Source organism: Nymphaea colorata, chromosome 7, assembly GCF_008831285.2.
Source record: "Nymphaea colorata isolate Beijing-Zhang1983 chromosome 7, ASM883128v2, whole genome shotgun sequence".
NCBI classification, from domain to species: Eukaryota; Viridiplantae; Streptophyta; class Magnoliopsida; order Nymphaeales; family Nymphaeaceae; genus Nymphaea; species Nymphaea colorata.
The window spans coordinates 6,557,041-6,575,606 of NC_045144.1; the positions used below are offsets into that span (position 1 = coordinate 6,557,041).

The 18,566-nt window shown below is 37.7% G+C and overlaps 2 protein-coding genes across 2 annotated transcripts; both read left to right on the forward strand.

Annotated features, from left to right (window-relative positions):
- Positions 1–1,849: 1,849 nt before the first annotated feature.
- Positions 1,850–7,178, forward strand: LOC116257271 (uncharacterized). The gene is made up of 3 exons (XM_031633885.2): positions 1,850–2,133; positions 6,588–6,732; positions 6,916–7,178. Exons 1-2 carry the CDS (start codon positions 2,042–2,044, stop codon positions 6,709–6,711), a joined length of 216 nt encoding a protein of 71 aa, XP_031489745.1. The 5' UTR covers positions 1,850–2,041; the 3' UTR covers positions 6,712–6,732; positions 6,916–7,178.
- Positions 7,179–14,463: 7,285 nt separating this feature from the next.
- LOC116258160 (pentatricopeptide repeat-containing protein At1g07590, mitochondrial) lies at positions 14,464–17,893 on the forward strand. Its single transcript, XM_031635310.2, has 2 exons — positions 14,464–14,990; positions 16,003–17,893. Exons 1-2 carry the CDS (start codon positions 14,670–14,672, stop codon positions 17,251–17,253), a joined length of 1,572 nt encoding a protein of 523 aa, XP_031491170.1. The 5' UTR covers positions 14,464–14,669; the 3' UTR covers positions 17,254–17,893.
- Positions 17,894–18,566: the final 673 nt, after the last annotated feature.

Below are 18,566 nucleotides of genomic sequence, written 5' to 3' on the forward strand. Positions count from 1 at the left end.
TGTTTTGTCGCGACCATGGTACGGCCTCTGCTATAGACTTTAGCAGTGAATCGATTTTACCCCGGTGTAGACATCTCCTGTAAGTAACTTTAGCAATTGGAGAGCCTAAAAATTTAAGTGGGAATAGACATGCTAATCTTTTCATGGATGACACACCCGTCAAAGCATCGTCCTCAGTTTTCATTTGCATTTTGAGATGCCCCGTAAATGATAAACAATAATGTAGGTTGCCTATAAAAGCTTTCCCTTTTCATAACTTTTCATAACTTTGGAAGATGACCAAGCCAATGCAAAAGCAACAATGCATGTTGAGAACAATGCACAAGGGTAGCAGCTTAAATATTTTGATATAGTAAAGTATACTCTCCACAGTTCAGCGGAAACATACTAAAATGACTTCCATTTTACCATGGAAGAAATTTTAAGTTTTTATGTCCAATATTCCAACAAGCAACAATGTTAAAGCTGAGTGAAGCAAGAGAGAAGAAAAGGGTCCATAAAAGAACAAGATGAATCATGGTGCTTTTTTTCTTGGGTAGAGTTCATAATTTCATACTCTGAAAACAAACGCCACTTATGTTCAGAGTGCCATTACCTCCCGCGACCTCCAGCAACCTCCGGCGACCTTTCTGCATGAACTGTTTTTTCTTTTTTATTGTTCTTCTTAGTAGTATTTTTGTTTTCCTGCATGAAAATTCAACTAATGTTTATATTTGACTGTCTAGAGGCTGCTCGGTTGTCCATATGTTTAAAGTTTTTCATAGGTTTCTTACAAACACTAACGCAAGATCCATTAATATAGGTTTTCTATATTGTTGATATATATATATTTTGTTTTGATATATATTTTCTAAGTGTGTGTGTATATATATATATATATATATATATATATATATATATATATATATATACACGGCCGTACTCCTGCACGCAAGTTTTTTGAACATGGTCCATACTCATACCTGCACCAGCACCCGTACCTATGTGACATAGGTGTAGAGGAATAGCTGCCTGACTACCGTTCCCACTTATGACCACCTTAAAGAAGCCACTTCCAGCCATAGTTGTGGGGTTCACGGCCTGCTTTGGGGCTTGGATGTCTGCAGCAATACTATTTGCAGTCCAAGTGAGTAGCAGCTCTGTTTACGCACCAGCTTGCTCGTCTGCAAAATGTAGCGTGATATGTCAGTGAACCCAAGATGTAGCATATCAAGATTCAGGCAGCTAGCGCAAGAGGTATTTAACATCTCTTTTTCCGTGTTCACCAATTTATGTTGCACACAAAAATGTTCAATGGATCTGGAAGAAAAATCCAAACCTAAAGAATTTAAATTGCAGCACTTCTTTCAGCTATTTATCAGCATAAGTTTTACGACTGAAAACTACAATGGTATAGAGAATGACAAGATTTTTTCCCCCTTAATGACAACAACTTATAAACAGACTGCGACAATGAAACTGAATGTGCTACATATAGGTGTATGAGACTTTTTTATTGTGTGCAAAGCTTCCACTGGAAAAAAATATACAACCAATATTGGCACTACATTAGTTGGGACATTCTTTTCCCTTCTCTGCAACCAACTGCAATATTCAATAGGTCCAATTATCTTTCATGGCATTTTAACTGAAGGTGGAGCAAAAATTTCACCAAAAAAGAAAGCCAGGTGCTAAATACCCAACGTCCGGTACTTAGTTTCGTGTATCCAAACGGGCCCTTAAAAGTACGAAATTAGCCAGTCATGTCCTTAAGGCAGTTAGGTAAAGTACCAAAAAATCGTTCTACTGTGTATCAAAAGAGTAAAAGCATCAGTTTATAAGTTTAACCGATTTTTTATTCATGGGATTCATGAGTGCATATTTTTGACGACACTCACGAACAAATCAGTCCCGAGGAGTTGAGCTCTTGAAAGGACTTGAAAACGTTGCACATTTATTCTTAAAAATTGCGGCTAAACGGAGCGTTTAAGTGAGAAATTTCCTAAACCGAGGTCGATCTCGGATTGACAGCGTTTGAGAGAGAAAGAGAGAGGGAGGGAGGATGTGGGGGAAGAAGAAGGATAGGGAACCGTGCAAGAAAGAGGCGTGTGACATCCAATCGTGTCTTACGAAGAACAATTTCATCCCTCAAAGGTGAGCACAGTCTTCCTTTTTCATTTTCCTTCCTAATAGAAATTTTTCAAACCCCGTACCATGCTCTTGAGTATGGTGGATTCTTCTTCTTCTTCTGTCTTAAAACATGTTCGTGATCGGTGAGGAAAACTGTATAATAGTTTTCATTCGAAACCAAAATTACAGGATCACGGTAATAAATCCATGGAGCTTTTGTTCGAGATATTTATTTTCTTGGCTGTTGCCTATCGAATTCTTTGCTTTGTCAGAAATCAGCTCAAGAAATGATCTGTTATATGTTATCTTCATAAGGGCGCACTAATTCCGTGCTTCCCCACTCTCTCCAAGATATGATACCATCAGTATGATTATCAGGATGGCTCATCTTGATAGGCGTCCAATACAGATTTGCATGGCAAAGATAAACAGTTGATCCAGGGTTGGTGCAAGAAAGACTAGCCCATTGATGAAACCCGTCGGATCATAATCACATCTTTCTTATTGATTAAGAGCAGTTGGAAGCAGGTTCTATGTTTTCATCTCTCGGCATGTAGCTGATCATCATTTTTATGTAACATTGCTTAACCTTCTGTTCATAGAACCGTCTTGATGGCTAGCCTCAATTTGATCCTTGAAAATTTCATAGCCAAATTAGCTGTTATTACTAATTTTATATAGCATATGTCTTCTAGAAGTATGGAACTGGTTCACGCCTAGCGTCCAATGGGGCTTGTGAATCAAATTAGTGATGATCAAGCGCAACTGTCGATTGGTCTATAAATGTAAATAGAACCCTTTTACGGGCTCCACATCTTCATTGTTAACTTGTTAAAGAATGCTAGATTGCTGAGGGTGATGCTTGGAATTAAGCTTCTGACAGTCTCACTGATATAATAGACCGTACGTAAAACAACCTACCTACTTCCTACGGATGTAATGGAAGAACCCCCATATTTTTCTGACTATTGAATCTGTTGGACCATACTCTCGTTGTTTACTAACACCCAGTTCACGGGCGAAGCCACCTGTGGCATGTGTGGGCATTTGCCCACACAGTTCCACAACTGTTAGTTAGTTTCATATTGGTGGTTTCCAGTCGTTCATTTGTTCATATTGTGTGCCCCTTAATTATTTGAGTGTGAACCCCTTAGTCATTTTATTACGTCTAGGATTTTTTTTGAATGAGTGCCCCTTGGCAAAAAATGTCTAGCTCCACCCCTGATCCTGTTCCATTTTACTTCTGTTTTGCATGAACAATGTCCAGGTAAGTGCACCAATGTTTAGGCCTATGTTGCACAGAGTCCTATTAGGAGTTGCCAATGTTAGATATCAGTGTTTGGGGACAAGCGACATCCACATATTTTCTTTCTTTTCGACTATAAAACTTAGTTTCCACTAAAATGAACAGCCCCAAGTCAAACCAGAATAACTAGTGCCCTGTGCATGAGCAGTTAAGTATGTATAGGGGATAGACTTGTGGATGCTACACACTTCAAGAAAGTCTTACAAAAAACGCTCTTAGAGGCTGAGATTTACCTATGAGGATGAATATACTATCAGAAAAGCAGGTTCCTTTAAGGCTTTAACTGTTACAGAAAAACTGCTACCATCGTAGCCTGCCTTTAAACATTTCTATCCTTGTAATCTCTCCATACATGTTGTAAGTGGAAGTAATTGGTAACTTAGTAGTGCTTTCATGTTGCCAGATGTAGGAGTTGAATATTGGTGATTGTGGAGGAAAATATGTTTGTGTAACTTCCTGTTTTCTGTTTAAGATTACTGAAGATGTTTTTGACATTTTACTAAAATTTGATTTTCAGAAAAAAAAAACATATAACATTATTATATATGTGTGTGTATACTCTTGTCACACTCGCATCCAAGTTCATTAAAAATGCTCGCATCTACATCAGCACCACACGAGTTTCTTTGAATTGGATGCTTGATAGAACATGATAGGTTCATCCTCCTTATCAAAAGCAGCTTGAAATAATTGAAAGTCCATAGAAAAGTTATTATGAGTCACCCAACTTTCAATTGGATGGTGGGGATGTCCAGACCCTCTGACATCAAATGCATCTGAGGAGGTGGAAGATGGGATCGTTTCTTAGATAGGAACAACTTGAGAGATTGTGGTTTCTCTTTGTTAATGAGTGTAAGTGATACCTTTGAAGTTTGGCAAATGTTGATGATGTTCTGATTTCTTCAGTTTGTTACTGCTGCTGCATGAAATTTGTTGAACAACTCCCGATAAGGAACCACTAGTGATGATGCATGACTTGCATATGATCATAATTCGATTCATCAGAAACATTATTGCATGATGTATTAACTATTTACTGATTTGCTCATGGAATCATAGCATCTGTCTTCTTTATACTCGTCCACATAACCCCGCAAAATTACATTTTAATACTTTGTCTTTAAGTTTGTTTCTGGGACATATTAATGCACACATAACAAACAATTTTAGAAAATATATGTGTTTTTGAAGGTCCTTGACTTGCATAGAAGAGGGAGTGAATTTGACCAAATCATGATTCCATCAATAAATTTAGAAACAAAAGCAATGTTTTCTTAATGTCAGGAGCATGGAGAGCATTGGTCAATTTAAAAAAGGAGTTTGACATGGGAGCAGAAGAATTTTCAATATGAGAAATATGATGGTGATTGCACCTTTAGCTACAATGCTATTTCTACCGAAAAAGGAACAAGCTTAAAGTGCTTATCAACATCACCAATCGCATGAGTTGCTGCACCTGAATCAATGTATGATGTGAATAATTAATTCTTTAATCCAACTGCTGCCCTTAGCACTGTTAGGATCTCTCTTGGGTTCTGTCTGAGGTGCTTTTCCCTTATTCTAAGGATTGAACTGACAATTCACTTTGGTATGACCTCATTTATTACACAAAAAGCAGGTGAAAACAAGCCTTTGACCTTGTGTATATTGTGGTACATTAGGTGTAGTGGAAGCAATCATCACCCTCCTTGTCCCGCTCTTCTTTGTCCTCCTCTTCCACTAAAATTGGTCCTCATCGTTGCCCACATAGTACCCTTGTGATGAGGACTTTGTGACAATTTGAATGGGACTGAGTCTCTTCGAAGAATCCTTTCAGGGTCATCTCGTACTGAACTTGGCTTGCAACTCTTCAAATGTCAGAAGGGTGGGCAATCACAATGGTTAATTAACAATCATGTTAAATCCTATTCTAGTACTCCATAATGCTCATACAATCCTTCTTCAGCAATTGAAACTCTTTATAAACACCATTCTGGCCTGTGAGACTTGAGAGTCTGTTTCAACCAATATATTCCAAAAAAGATGAATGGCTAAACAATCATCAGGAATGTCTATGAGCACCTCCTATAACAAACTGGAACTAATGTATGCAACCACAAACTGATCTTTCTTTCTCAACTGAGATACTCTAGATTTTTTATGGAGAGAACTGAGTATACCCCTTTGTCATCTTTCTCTTTTCATGTTCTAAAATCTGATGGAGCTGGAGTAGTTCCATGCGGATGACCAAAAAGACCTTGAGTATTTATAAAAGGAATAATCTGCTTCTTCCAGGTCAAGAAAATCGAGGTATTCAATGTTTCATACACAAGATGATTTAGGGAAACTCAAAGGAAAGGTTAGAGTGTAAGGAAGCAGAAGAACATAATGCAACTTGCAAAAGGCTTAATATTGATATGATAAAGGATAGAAAGGGTTCAACCAAAGAAGAAGCCTTAGCTGTGCATCGTGCCCTTTTTCTTCCTTTTCTACTGTTTCTTTTTCTTTAACTTTTTTATTTTTGATTGGTGGTACTGGAACCGTTAACATCTGACTTCACACGTTCAGTCCTGATTTGTTGCTAGAATCATTTCAACCATAACAGTTGGGCTGAATAACATGAGCCAAAAAGGTAAACGTCAAACAGGAAGAGAGAAGCAGATAATGAATGTTAGATTTGTAGGAGAAACCAGATGTGTAAGATTTGTATCTGATAATTTCCTAGCCCTTCATATATGTCAATACATTCCCTTATAGACTAGTGCAGCTCATCTTCAAACACCAGAAATTTGGTGCCATAGGATACAGGGATGGGTGGGTTTTCTAGTAATTTACTGAATGATTATGTCTTTAAAGTTTAAACATGGCGTAGATCATCCTAAATCATGGTATATTAAGTGCAGGATATCTTTGTGTTTCAACTTGCCAGAAGCAAAGGATTTTGACTTCCAATTTCCAGAATTTTCATCGAGCTCTTTCCTTAGGTCAAGAAATATTTGATTGTTTCTAAAATATACAGTGTGGAAATTTCTTGTTGTGCTGTTTCTAACAACATATGATGCGAGATATTGATTATTTCTTCAGGTTTTACATTCTCTATTTTTGTCCTTTTTCTGACCATTAATTTTCTTGCCAATAAATTTCTATTCATGTAATAAATAAAGTAAATGACAATTTGCCACTATTCATATAGGTGCCTGCAAGTTATTCAGAAGCTGCAATTGTGCTGTGAGAAATGCAAATACAATTCGACACATTGTGCTTCTTTATCGGACTTGTTGAAGACAAGTACCAAGAATGGTTATGCAAAAGTTTGATTTTTCATTTTCGTGTATCAGGTAAATGTGCTAGCTGATCAGCTTACCAGTCTTGTAACTGCTTAGACTGGCTGCATCATGTTGCCTTGGTTCTGCTTAGGGTTTAGGTCTTTAGCTTAATGCTAAAGGTTCTCTTTCTCTTGTTCCATCTCTATTATTACTAGTACTATTTTCTCTGCGGTAATCAAGAAACCACCTGTGCAGGGTTGTTGCCAATTGTAGATGGATTTCGAGCCTTAGTTGTCATTCCAGTAATCACCCCCTTACAGCCAAGGACTCTCACTGTCTAATCTCACTACAGCTGCTTCTCTTGTGTTTTCTTATAGATAAGTGAATTCCTTCCTTTTTGACATGTGCAAGTGCTGATCTGGACACAGGAGCAACTTGAAGGTGATTGTAAAATGCAAATTCTATTGTATGAAAAAATTCTCCATCATCATCAGTGAAATCTTGATAAGTAGTAATAAGGTGATGGAATGTTGGGTTGAATGACCATACGATTGTGTGACAAACGTCGAGAGTTCATGCCTAAAGTACAAGTTCAATGAAAATCCTCAATCCTGACCTGAAACTTTAGGACTAATTATTGCTGTAAATCTGGTTTTCGTTAGGCTTTCTCAGAACTCTGAATTTTCGCTGCAAAGTCCAAATTATTTTCCAGTGATATGGATGTGGAATTGTGTCGAGAACATGTTTGGGTAACTGAAATTGAAGAAGAACCCTATATTCGTGGAAGGTAAGAGATCATGGCCCATTGACAAACATTGGTACTTTTTGTAAGGTATCTGTGGGTTGTCAATCTCCCTGTTGACCTTCCTTATAGCACATGCATCCCAACTTTCTAGAAAATAGTCGTTGGATTGTGTTTGGAAGGTATAATTGAGGCGATGCAAATGGAGATGGGAGTGCTGTCAATATTTTGTCAGTAAACATGGCCGTCTTGATACTTCTCCATGCCCATAACAGGAAGTGCTAAGAGTTTGTGCACATCAATCGATGCACATCACCTCAGGCCATTGCTGAGTTTATGCATGGGCAGAAATAATTCCTTCCAATTATGCCTGTTACTCTGTGGCAATCTGCTAAGTTCAACTTGAATTAGCAGTGAAGAACCACAAAAATAATGACAATATATTTTTTACTTTTTCGAGCACAATAAGTCTTTGAAGTGCCAATGCACATTCAATATGGTTAAACTTATATCTTGTATCTTTTCATAGAATAATTTCATATTACGAACACCGTTAAGACTTGGTTTGGTTATCATGTATTTGTTACGTTGAAGAAAAACTGTAATAATGACGTTTTCAGTTAACAATATAACTTGTTTGTAAAAAGTTTCCAAAATAGTGAGTTGCAAGAAGATTGTGAAGAATAGAGATTTGAATACACAATCTCCAATCATAGAGACAAAGATACTGAAACACTTGAACAATCTGCAGCTGCCTGTACACCTGCAACGTTTGCCTATACACCTGCTACGTTAGAATCTCGCCTTCGCTTAACTGCTGAGGTGTCTTGACACCTAGAGATGTGCATAGCCCGATCGGACCCGAGCTTGGCATTGGGATTGGCTTGTCATGTCTCAACCCAAGCTCGATGCCATAATGTGCCGCACAAATTGGGTTAGTGGGTTGTTCCCATTCATTAAATTCTTATCGTGATGAATTTGTGATACTAATAAATTTTAAAAATAAAATTTGATACTTTAAAGTACTTGATACGTTATTCGTTGCAGTTGAAAATGATGAGAAATGCCCTTGTATTTTTTTTTTTTAAAATAAAATCAGAAAAAATCGCCTCTTTTTTTGCAGTCCTGCTGTAAATGAAAACCAAAAACCAATGCCTGACTTTTCAGGCCTACTTTGCAAGAAAAAGATTCGTCGTTAGAGATGACGTGCAAGTAATACTAGTAGTTCATTATCTAATAGATTTTTTTTGTTTTAATATTATATCTAAGAGTTGCCAGTATTTATTAAATCTATTCCTATCTAGTAATGGAACGCCATTGGATCAAATGGCAAAGACATTCTTGAGAAAAAATGGATTTTCTTGATGAAATTAAACATTGGATTGACAAAAAGAGGCCCCTTAGGGTGTTGTTTCTCAACAGTGGCGGTGACAGCTTGTTATTGTTCTATATATCTGTTACAAATATTAGGGCAGATTCATAAGATACTGTACATACATGAAATAGTTACATATTACCAGTATTTCCAAACAATCTTTATAAGGATAAAAAATGCAAAAAAGGACTGACTTTAGTGACAGTTAGCTACTATTCTATATATCTGTCACAAATATGAGGGCATATTCATATGATACTGTAACACCGTGTTCCTGTTCTAGTATTGAAATAGTTACATATTATTAGGTTGCCAAACAACATAGAAGAAAAATGCAAAAAAAATGACTGATTTTTTTTTTTTTGGTGAAAGACAAAGCTACCTAATTAAAGTAAAACTAGAGTCAACTTAATTTGAGTACAAACACAATTCAGATAATATATATTTCAACCAAGACGTAGATAGAATATGAAAGGCAGATATTATTTTAAACAATAATTATAAAAGCATAACTTTATTGTAAATAACTGATTAATTTTCTATTACTAGAGTAAAAACATTAAAATAATTTGGATAAAAAGGTACTAAAGCTATTGTTGTGTGATAAGACCTTACTAGGGGTAAAGGCATGTCATTAGCTTAAGTTAATTGGGTGGTGATGTACAGGTTCTAAGATCTACACGATAACATGAACTTTATAAACAAGAATAATTTGATGTGCTTGAAAATATCACACAATTGGAGGCCTATTATGTAAATATAAAAAAAACCTGCATGATAATCCGTTAAAACGGCCGCTCCTTGCTTCTTTCATATATATATATATATATATATATATATATATATACATTCACTCTGACTTCTGATCTCTCTGTTGCGCACCAAGACACATTCACTCTGATTTCTGATCTCTCTGTTGCGCACCAAGACAGACGCTGAAGCAAGAAAGAGGAGAAGGAGGAGCAGAAGAAGAAGATGGAAATGGAGATAGAGGGAGCAATGGCAGAGGGAGGCGGCCCTCAGCAAATTCAACGACCAACTAGAGGATACATAATGAAGTTCGCTCTTATTGATTGGGGGTATCTGTCCTTCGTGTCTGGACTGGTGGTGCTGACTATAGTGCTCTCGGTCAAGAGTGACTTCAATCCTGCATTATAAGTCCTCATCTGGGTTGGTGTCTCCATCCTCATCTGGGTTGGTGTCTCCATCCTCATCTTGATCGGCGTCCTTATCATGGTATTCCACTGCATCCATCGCCTACGTCGAGTAGCGCCCCTTCAGACCCCAACCAGCAGTCACAGGCACCCCAAGACCAGCAGCCACAGCAACAGCCCAAGACCAGCAGCCACAGCAACAGCAAGAGCAGCAGCAGTAGGCACCTGTGCTGCATCAAGAATCCAACAAGAATCCAACATGGCCATCATCATCAGCTTGTAGTTGCAGGAATCTGACCGATATGTTAGCGTCTTCTTGTTCATTTCTACGATTTTTTCTTTCTTTTCTCTTGGCATCCTTTGCTTTTAGCAGAAGCTGATCATCGATTCTCTTCGTGACCTTCTTTCTTGCGTTTCTTCTCCAACCCTGTTTCTTCTCTCATTTTCATAACTTGTTCACACACTCTGTTTTTCATGCGTCTTGTTTTCTTAATTCTTCGCTGCTTCCGGGTACCATGCTCCACCGTGCTCCATAATTGCTTGCGGTATACCTGGGCAGTCTTAGATTGAGAGGATATCGGCAATGAAAGCTTTTGTAAACCACTAATGTAGCACAACTAAAGCAAGCCAAGAGGCCAATCTTGTGCACTACTGTGTTGTATGCTTTTCTTGATTCCTTCTTTTTTTCTTTTTTGTCATCCATTGATGAAGATGGAGATTAGTGTTTAGTCTTTAAGCACGCACAATCGACATCAGAGATGTTGAAATGAAAATTTTAGTAGTACTCATTGCCCAATTTTCGGTTTGGCCACTACTGTGTTGCATGTTTTCTTGATTCCTTCTGTTTTTCTTTTTTGTCATCCATTGATGAAGATAGAGATTAGTGTTTAGTCTTTAAGCACGCACAATCGACATCAGAGATGTTGAAATGAAAATTTTAGTAGTACTAATTGCCCAATTTTCTGTTTGGCCAGTTTTAATTTGAACGTTGTTCGCAAAATATATATATATATATATATATATATATATATATGTTGATGCCTATCAATGTTATACATCAGTTTTCAATATGGAAAATGAGAACTGCATTTAATTGAATTGCTCGCTGAGAAAAATAGTCAGTGGCGGAGATACATGTAAAACAGGGAGAGCATGGTCCACCAAATATAACTTCTCAAAAACCTGTGTACAACTTTACATATTTACATGTTAGTACGTCTACAGGTTTGCATATTTGCATATCAGTACACAGTTATGAAAGAGAAAACCAAATTTTTGCTGATCTCAGTAACCTGTGTGCTGTATAACAATAACAAGCTTCGGATCTCTTTCTCATTTTGCCTTTATAGGAAAAAAATATTCTCACCCATTATGTCTCATTCAAAACAAAAAATGGATCCACTCAGTGTCATCAAATTCGGCGATCCGAATGGAATAAGTGTCAGAATTTTCTTTTAATTATCTTATCTGCATCGGCCCACGTATCATACCCTCGGCAACTTATCAATTAAAATATGTATCGGCCGAATATTAATGACATTAATGTAAACCTTCTTCTTGAAATTTTTTCCACAACTTACTTAATGATATTAATATAAACCTTTACATCTTCTTCTTGATTTTTTTTTATAAGGTGCAGCTTGGCCCAAGCCTGACTTTTTATTAGGTCGGCTTGGGTTGGGCCGATGCCTAGCCTTATTATTTACATACATCAATCATTTAAAGCTCTCATTTTCCCAGACATAATAATGCAGTAGAAACAAATAATGTATGAACAAACATCTAACTATCTAAGTAAAAATGCAAAGAGGTCCAGACTTATTCAGAAAATAAAGAACATGTTCTTGATAAGCAAGTCCTATGGTACAAGTTTAAGATAAGTGGACGAGATTAGTTGGCAATCAAGACGATCAAGACTCAATCCACGGTTAATGTGCTTATGATCAGGTGTTTAGCCAATTTGAGTTCCAGCCGGACCTGTTTAATTGTGAGGTTTCTCTCTCATGGAACAAACCTACATAGTTTGGTTCTTGGCTTTTATCCCCCATTGAAAACCGATGTATGAAATACAGATTCAATATGGCATAATTTTTTTTATTATAAGTTTCTGAATTTCAATCGGAAAATATGAAGGTTTCAAAAAACATATACATATACATATACATATATATATATATATATATATATATTAAAAAATTGAATGGTGACTCTAGCTTTTTAGAGTCACCTAGGCATCTAATCTACACTATCCAATCCAACATGATGAAAAGTTAAAAAAGTGATACACATTTTCATCATCTATATTAATTTGTACATTTTTTTTCGTGTTTTTCTTTCAACTATCTATATGAACGGCCTTAATTAGATAGTTGAGTAAATCTAGATAATCAGAGTCATATATATATATATACACACACACACACACGATAGTCAATCCGATTTTAATATGATCATTGACATCTCTACACATATCAAACTAAAATAGGAACTTAAGTTATAAAGAGGGCACATAGCCCCCCATGCTTTGTTGACCATATAAAGTAAGGTCTATTTTTACAAAATGGCCAATGAAGACTAGAAAACTTTGACCAAAAAAAGAAATAAATTAAACTCAAAAGATTTATATGGTAATGCGATATTGCTTCTAATTACTTATATGTGCATAGTGATGTCAAGTATATGAATTTCTTACTCCACAAAAACTGCCATATCTACAATATTTTAAGAGTATCTTCTTAGGGTGTACTCTTATGTAGATTAGTAATCAAATTGAACTGTCACATCCTCAATATCCTAAAATAACATCATATGGCATCTTTTCTTGATACAACAATCTTTTAAAATCTCACATTTTCCCAAAATAATAATGCAATAGAAACAGTATTTTCTCTTCAAAATTATATTATTTCATCGAAAATTGTCTTAAAAGGGAAGACACATCTTCACCCCAAGATATAGTGAAAGAGATCACAATGCAATGATATATACAGGCTCAGTTGATAGCTCCAACCAATCCAATGATGAGAGAAAGAGGGAGATCAGATATTGTTCTCTCCTTCCTTCGTATTTCTAATATCTAGAAAAATCTGATCAAAGCTGTCTTCTATATCATCCTTCTTCTTCTTCTCTAATGACTTCTGCGTTTTCTATGGTTCTTTCCTGCTTCTGGAACTTATTCCACATTAACTCGTCTTTCATTTTGTGCTTCTCTTCATTGGTTCAAGTTTTGCTCGTAGCACTAGTTATCAAATTTTAAAATTGTAGAAGTATTAATATCTAAAAGAGACAAATATTCATGAACCATCAACATGAAAATAAGCATTTTTTTTGTTGGTCTGTGGTCTGTGTGGGGAATTGCCCACACCTGCCTCTGCCCCAAAATGTGAGACCCTCAAGATTGCAAACAACTTTATAAGATTGCAAACAACTATATGAGGTGGGCAAGGAAGGCACTGCTTTCAAAAATATACTCCACACAGCAGACATTGCGCAACACTCTCCATATCCAAGTTTCTATTATGACAGTGAACAGATACATTTATTAGTCTCTGCATTGGGAACCATTACTAAACAAGTGGAAATTTCTTGGGTAGAGCATCTGACCGCTGAACTCGCGATCCATGGCAATCGTGTACAGTAGTCCAAGTAGAAGAAGTCAAATGCATACGCAGGCTTCTCCCTGTCTGACTTTGCACCATTAGTCTACTCTGTTGTGTTCATTCAAATGACTTCTCTCTTTTTAACCATAAGAACCACCGTGTTCACATATTGGAAGTTTGCATGGATGAAGTTGGACTTCATGGTTGCTCCATGTACAACAAAGAAGGTGGCCGTTTGAGTGAATACAGCAGAGTAGATGATGGTGCTAAGCCAGATAAGAAGGAGCCTGAGTATGCATTTGGCTTCTTCCACTTGGGAAACCATACACAGTTGCCATAGATTTCGAGTTCAGTGATCAGACACTTCAGTTTCTGCTTTTACTACAGCCACCTTGTCCAATAACCTCTGGCTCCAAATGCCTGTATCTCCCTGCACTGCCTCTTCTCTCTTAGCTTTTGATGGGAATGGAAAATGCAGGTGCTCGATGCAGGAAATGACTAGTTGAGGAACACCAGACAACGACTACCATCGCCCGATTAACTTAAGCTAATGCCTATCACGTTCTTACTCCTAATAGTTAACGTCTTATCCCACGGATAATGGCATCAACTTTTCATCCAAATTAAATATATTTGGTCTACTAGTCGTAAATTGATCAGTTATTCGTGACAAAGTTACATTGTTCCTGTTTATTTTTAAAAATATTCTTTAATCTGCCTCCCAATTTATGTCATCGTCAACGTTGAAATAAGATCAGAATTGTCTTTCTTCTCAGTGTGATTGAGTTTCATTTCACTTAATTAGCCTTTAGTTACGGATAAGCTAAGCATGGATCTTCATAGAAAAAATAATAACAAACCAAGAAGTGGTTTACTCTCTTCCTGCAAAAAAAGGGGTGATGGAGTCTCTGGTTGATTTTTGGAGGGTGCTATTCTATAGTTCTATTGGTGGTGTGATTCTTGATATTAGATATTAGAGTACCATTACGGTCAGGTCTATTGAACCGGTTATTCTTCTCCACTCTGTCTCTCCAGTAGGTCTAGCGGCTCCAACGAGTCCAATACAAAGATTTTCTGGTTCATCTAAACCGGACGGCCCAGGCCAGGCCACAACGTCTGCACTTTCTCTCGAAAATCCGATGCAAGCAGTCTTGCTCTGCGAAAGAAAGGTGCTCTCTCCCTTCTTGCTCTCGATCTCCACCATTCTTGCTGCGAGATTCGGCGTAGCTACTCACTATTGCGGCAGCTCCGAGGATGCCACGGACGTGGGTTGTGCCGAAACACAAACTATCGACACTGCTGGGTGCCTATCTTACAGAATTGAGAAGCTTCAGAGGCACGAACCGGTGCTTTCTGCATTCAAAGGATGGATGGGCGATGGCTTCCCCGTCCATAGAGGCGACATTTTTCATGCCATCAACCGGCTGAGGAAGCTAAAGATGAACAAACGCGCTCTCGAGGTGATTTCTGGACTACCAACGTTGCGCTTTCTGGTGTCCCCTTTCTTTCCAGTGCTATAAACATTTTATTAGGCGTAAACGAGTTTTCCTCTGAATCAGTGAAAACTTTCGTAGTGTTTTGTTTCCTGATCCGGTGATGCTAGTGTTTTCAAGGGCTTTTGGGGTAATCTGTGAGGAGATGCCTATTGGATTTTAGAAGCTTGGTTTTTGTATAGTTAATTTCATTAGTGCATACTTGAAACGTGAATGGCGGTTTTTGATCAAGCTGCGCAAAAAGGCAATGGCGTACGAGGAATTGCTGAAACGTTTTTAGCTACAGATGTAAAACCAATGAGAGGACATGAAAACGATTCGAGAAAGACGGTTGAACTAAGTTACTGATGAGCATAAGGAAAGGTGTCTCAGCATACAGAGCTAGCTAATTAGTGTTCAAATGCTTTACTAACGGCTTAGAAATTACGTCCGGTGGTCAGTTTTAAAAGGATTTCCATTTTTTATTGGAAAAGTCTCGTCTGCTTGGTAAAATCAGTGGAGCACCTTCCAACCCACCTTGTGGACATTGGGAAGGATTTGCCTGCTTTCTGGGGTTCGAGTTGAACAACTGCTGGAAACCATAACCAATTGACGAGGCCCAAGCCAGTAGCTGGTAGAAAAAAAGATGCTAAATTGGAAAAAACAGGTGGGGCATTCGTTGGTGCAAATGCCTATGAATTTTCTCCAAAACCTGGTGTTTTGAGACTAGGATGGTACATTGAGATGTACTAGTTTTGTTACAAGTTTGATTTCGATAGTCCCCTCCTTCTCCATTTGCTTTTTCCTCCGATGATTGAAATTCGTAAGAGTTTTTCCCCTTTTCTTTTCTGATATATATGAGGGATTTGGTTACTTAGCTTTAGACTTGAGTAATTCGATGATTTGAATTCAGAATAAAAATCCCATTATCACATGTTATTCAAGCGTTCAAGGAACACTAATGAACTACAAAAACTTAAGCACTTTCCTTTCGTTGCAGGTTATGGAGTGGATTGTGAGAGAGAAACCATATAAACTGAATGAACTGGATTATTCATATCTACTGGAATTCACCTCAAAACTTCATGGCATAGAGCAAGGGGAGAAACTCTTTACTCGTGTTCCTGTTGAGTTCCAAAATACTTTGTTGTATAATAACCTGGTACTGTCATGTCTTGATAAAAGTGCAATCCGGTTGGGAATGGATTACATGAAGAAAATGAGGGCCTTGAGTTTTCCAATCTCTCCTCTTGTTTACAACCGCTTGATAATTCTGCATTCTTCACCAGGTCGTAGGAAAACAATTCCAAAAATTATGGCTCAGATGAAAGCTGATGGTGTGATCGCAAGCTCTTCGACATACAATATTCTCCTAAAATTAGAAGCTAGTGAGCACAACATTGAAGGAGTCATGAAAGTTTTCAATGACATGAAGCAGGCAAATGTTGAGCCCAGTGAAGTTACTTACTGTATATTGGCTACTGCACATGCTGTTGCAAGATTGTATGCCGTCTGTGAGGCTTACATTGAAGCTGTGGAAGCATCCAAAACAGGTACTAACTGGTCCACATTTGATGTGCTGATGATATTGTATGGGTATGTGGGTAAGGAGAAGGAGATAGAAAGGACATGGAAGATTATTGAGAGCCATCAACATATTAGAACTAAAAGCTTTATACTCGCGATCGAAGCCTTTGGTAGGATTGGCCACATTAACAGGGCTGAAGAACTATGGCTGGAAATGAAGACTAAGAAGGATTTGAAGTTCACAGAGCAGTTCAATGCAATGATATCGGTTTATACTAGATATGGCCTAGTGGACAAAGCATCTGAACTATTTAAAGAGATGTTATCATCGAATTGCAAACCTAATGCAATAACATACCGTCATCTTGCCCTGGGTTGCCTCAGAAGTGGCCTAGTGGAGGAAGCATTGAAGACTTTGGTTATGGCATGTGATCACAACTCAACTAAAGAGGTGAGTAGATCGACACCGTGGCTGGAAACCACTCTTTCAATAATTGAGGTTCTTGCTGCTACAGGCGATGTTGGGAATACTATGAAGTTGTTTAGGGAGTTGAAAGAAGCAAGGTACAGTAGGTATACCTTTGTACATAATACATTGCTGAGATCATATGTGAAGGCAAAAACTTATGCTCCTGATTTTCTGCGAAAGATGATTTTGGGAGGGGCAAGGCCTGATGATGAGACCTATAGTCTTTTGAGACTTATGGAGCAGTTCAAAACATGAATCTGGCATAGCATAAAAACATAACATGGAAAAGATGAAACAACAAGAGGCAGAAAAGGGACTCAGTTTCAGAATATTGGGGGGTTCATTGCAGTCTGATGTGTTTCTACCCTTATAAGCTTCCACTACAAGCATAGATATTTGTTCTAAAGATGGACACCCTGGAAAAACGGGCAATTTCTATGAGAGAAGGGCTTGAGGATATGTGTGATGGTTGACATTCAAATGAGTGGAAGATATCTGTCAAGTGAAGATGCTCAGGTTATGCTGCAGATATTTATGGAATGCATCTCTCGAGTATGGGATGTTTCTTCCTTGCTTGCTTGTTGCAAGTCTTCCTTGTCCATTGAGATATTGGAGGATGATTTCAAAGTTCTGAAGATGCTTCCAGATTTTATAGTTCTACAGACCTAAGTTAGAATAGATGTTGCCTCAATCTCATTCTCTATGTGAAGACTTTTCTATGCCACACTTTTTTTTACTAATTACATTATCTGTCTATGTACCATAGTGGGCCACAAGAAATATAACTCATGGGATCAGTTGTCCTCCATATCTGACTACATGAGAAACTTCGGTCTTGGTTTCAGCTGTTCAAGTTATGCATAAAATTCGGGACTTTAGATCCAGCTCTTCCATAGTTGGTTGCTGTAGCAGCTCTGTTCATGGTTGGAGTCTTTCTTTTTTTGCTTTTGTGGTGGGTACCCAGCCTATGGACCAACTCAGTAAGGAGATGTGGTGTTTATGGCTCTCTTATTTGGTAGCTGTAACTGACGGACATGGGGATTTGTAGGGGTTATAATTAGCGGTTAATAGTTTCTGTCTGCAAACATTTTTCTAATTGTTTGGCAATTAAGTTGAAGATAAAAAGGTGGCAGGGATCTGAGAAGACTGGAGATACTATTTTCAACTACCCACAGAGGTCGTTTACCTTTTCTTGAAAGAGAGGGAACGTCTGCTTAGATCAGAAATTTATTCCGTTTTTCCTATCATAGAGAAGCCCAACCTCCAAGGAAATCTCTAATGGTCCATGATCAGAAACTGAGCAATTCTGCTAATACCGAGATGGTTACCACCCAAGCATGGTCGACTTCATTTGTTAGACCACGTATGTGGCTTCTGCTTGTGATTATAGTGCGTCTCATATTTGGTGCTCAAATACATTCTGGAAGCCTCGAACTACAAACTGCAGCAATCAAACAAATACGATTCTTGGAATCCATGATGCTGAAAGATGGGATGATCTTAGGCATGTCATACCATAAGGTAGTTTTCCAATTGAAAGTTGGTAGTCAAGTTGTAAATGAAGGTTA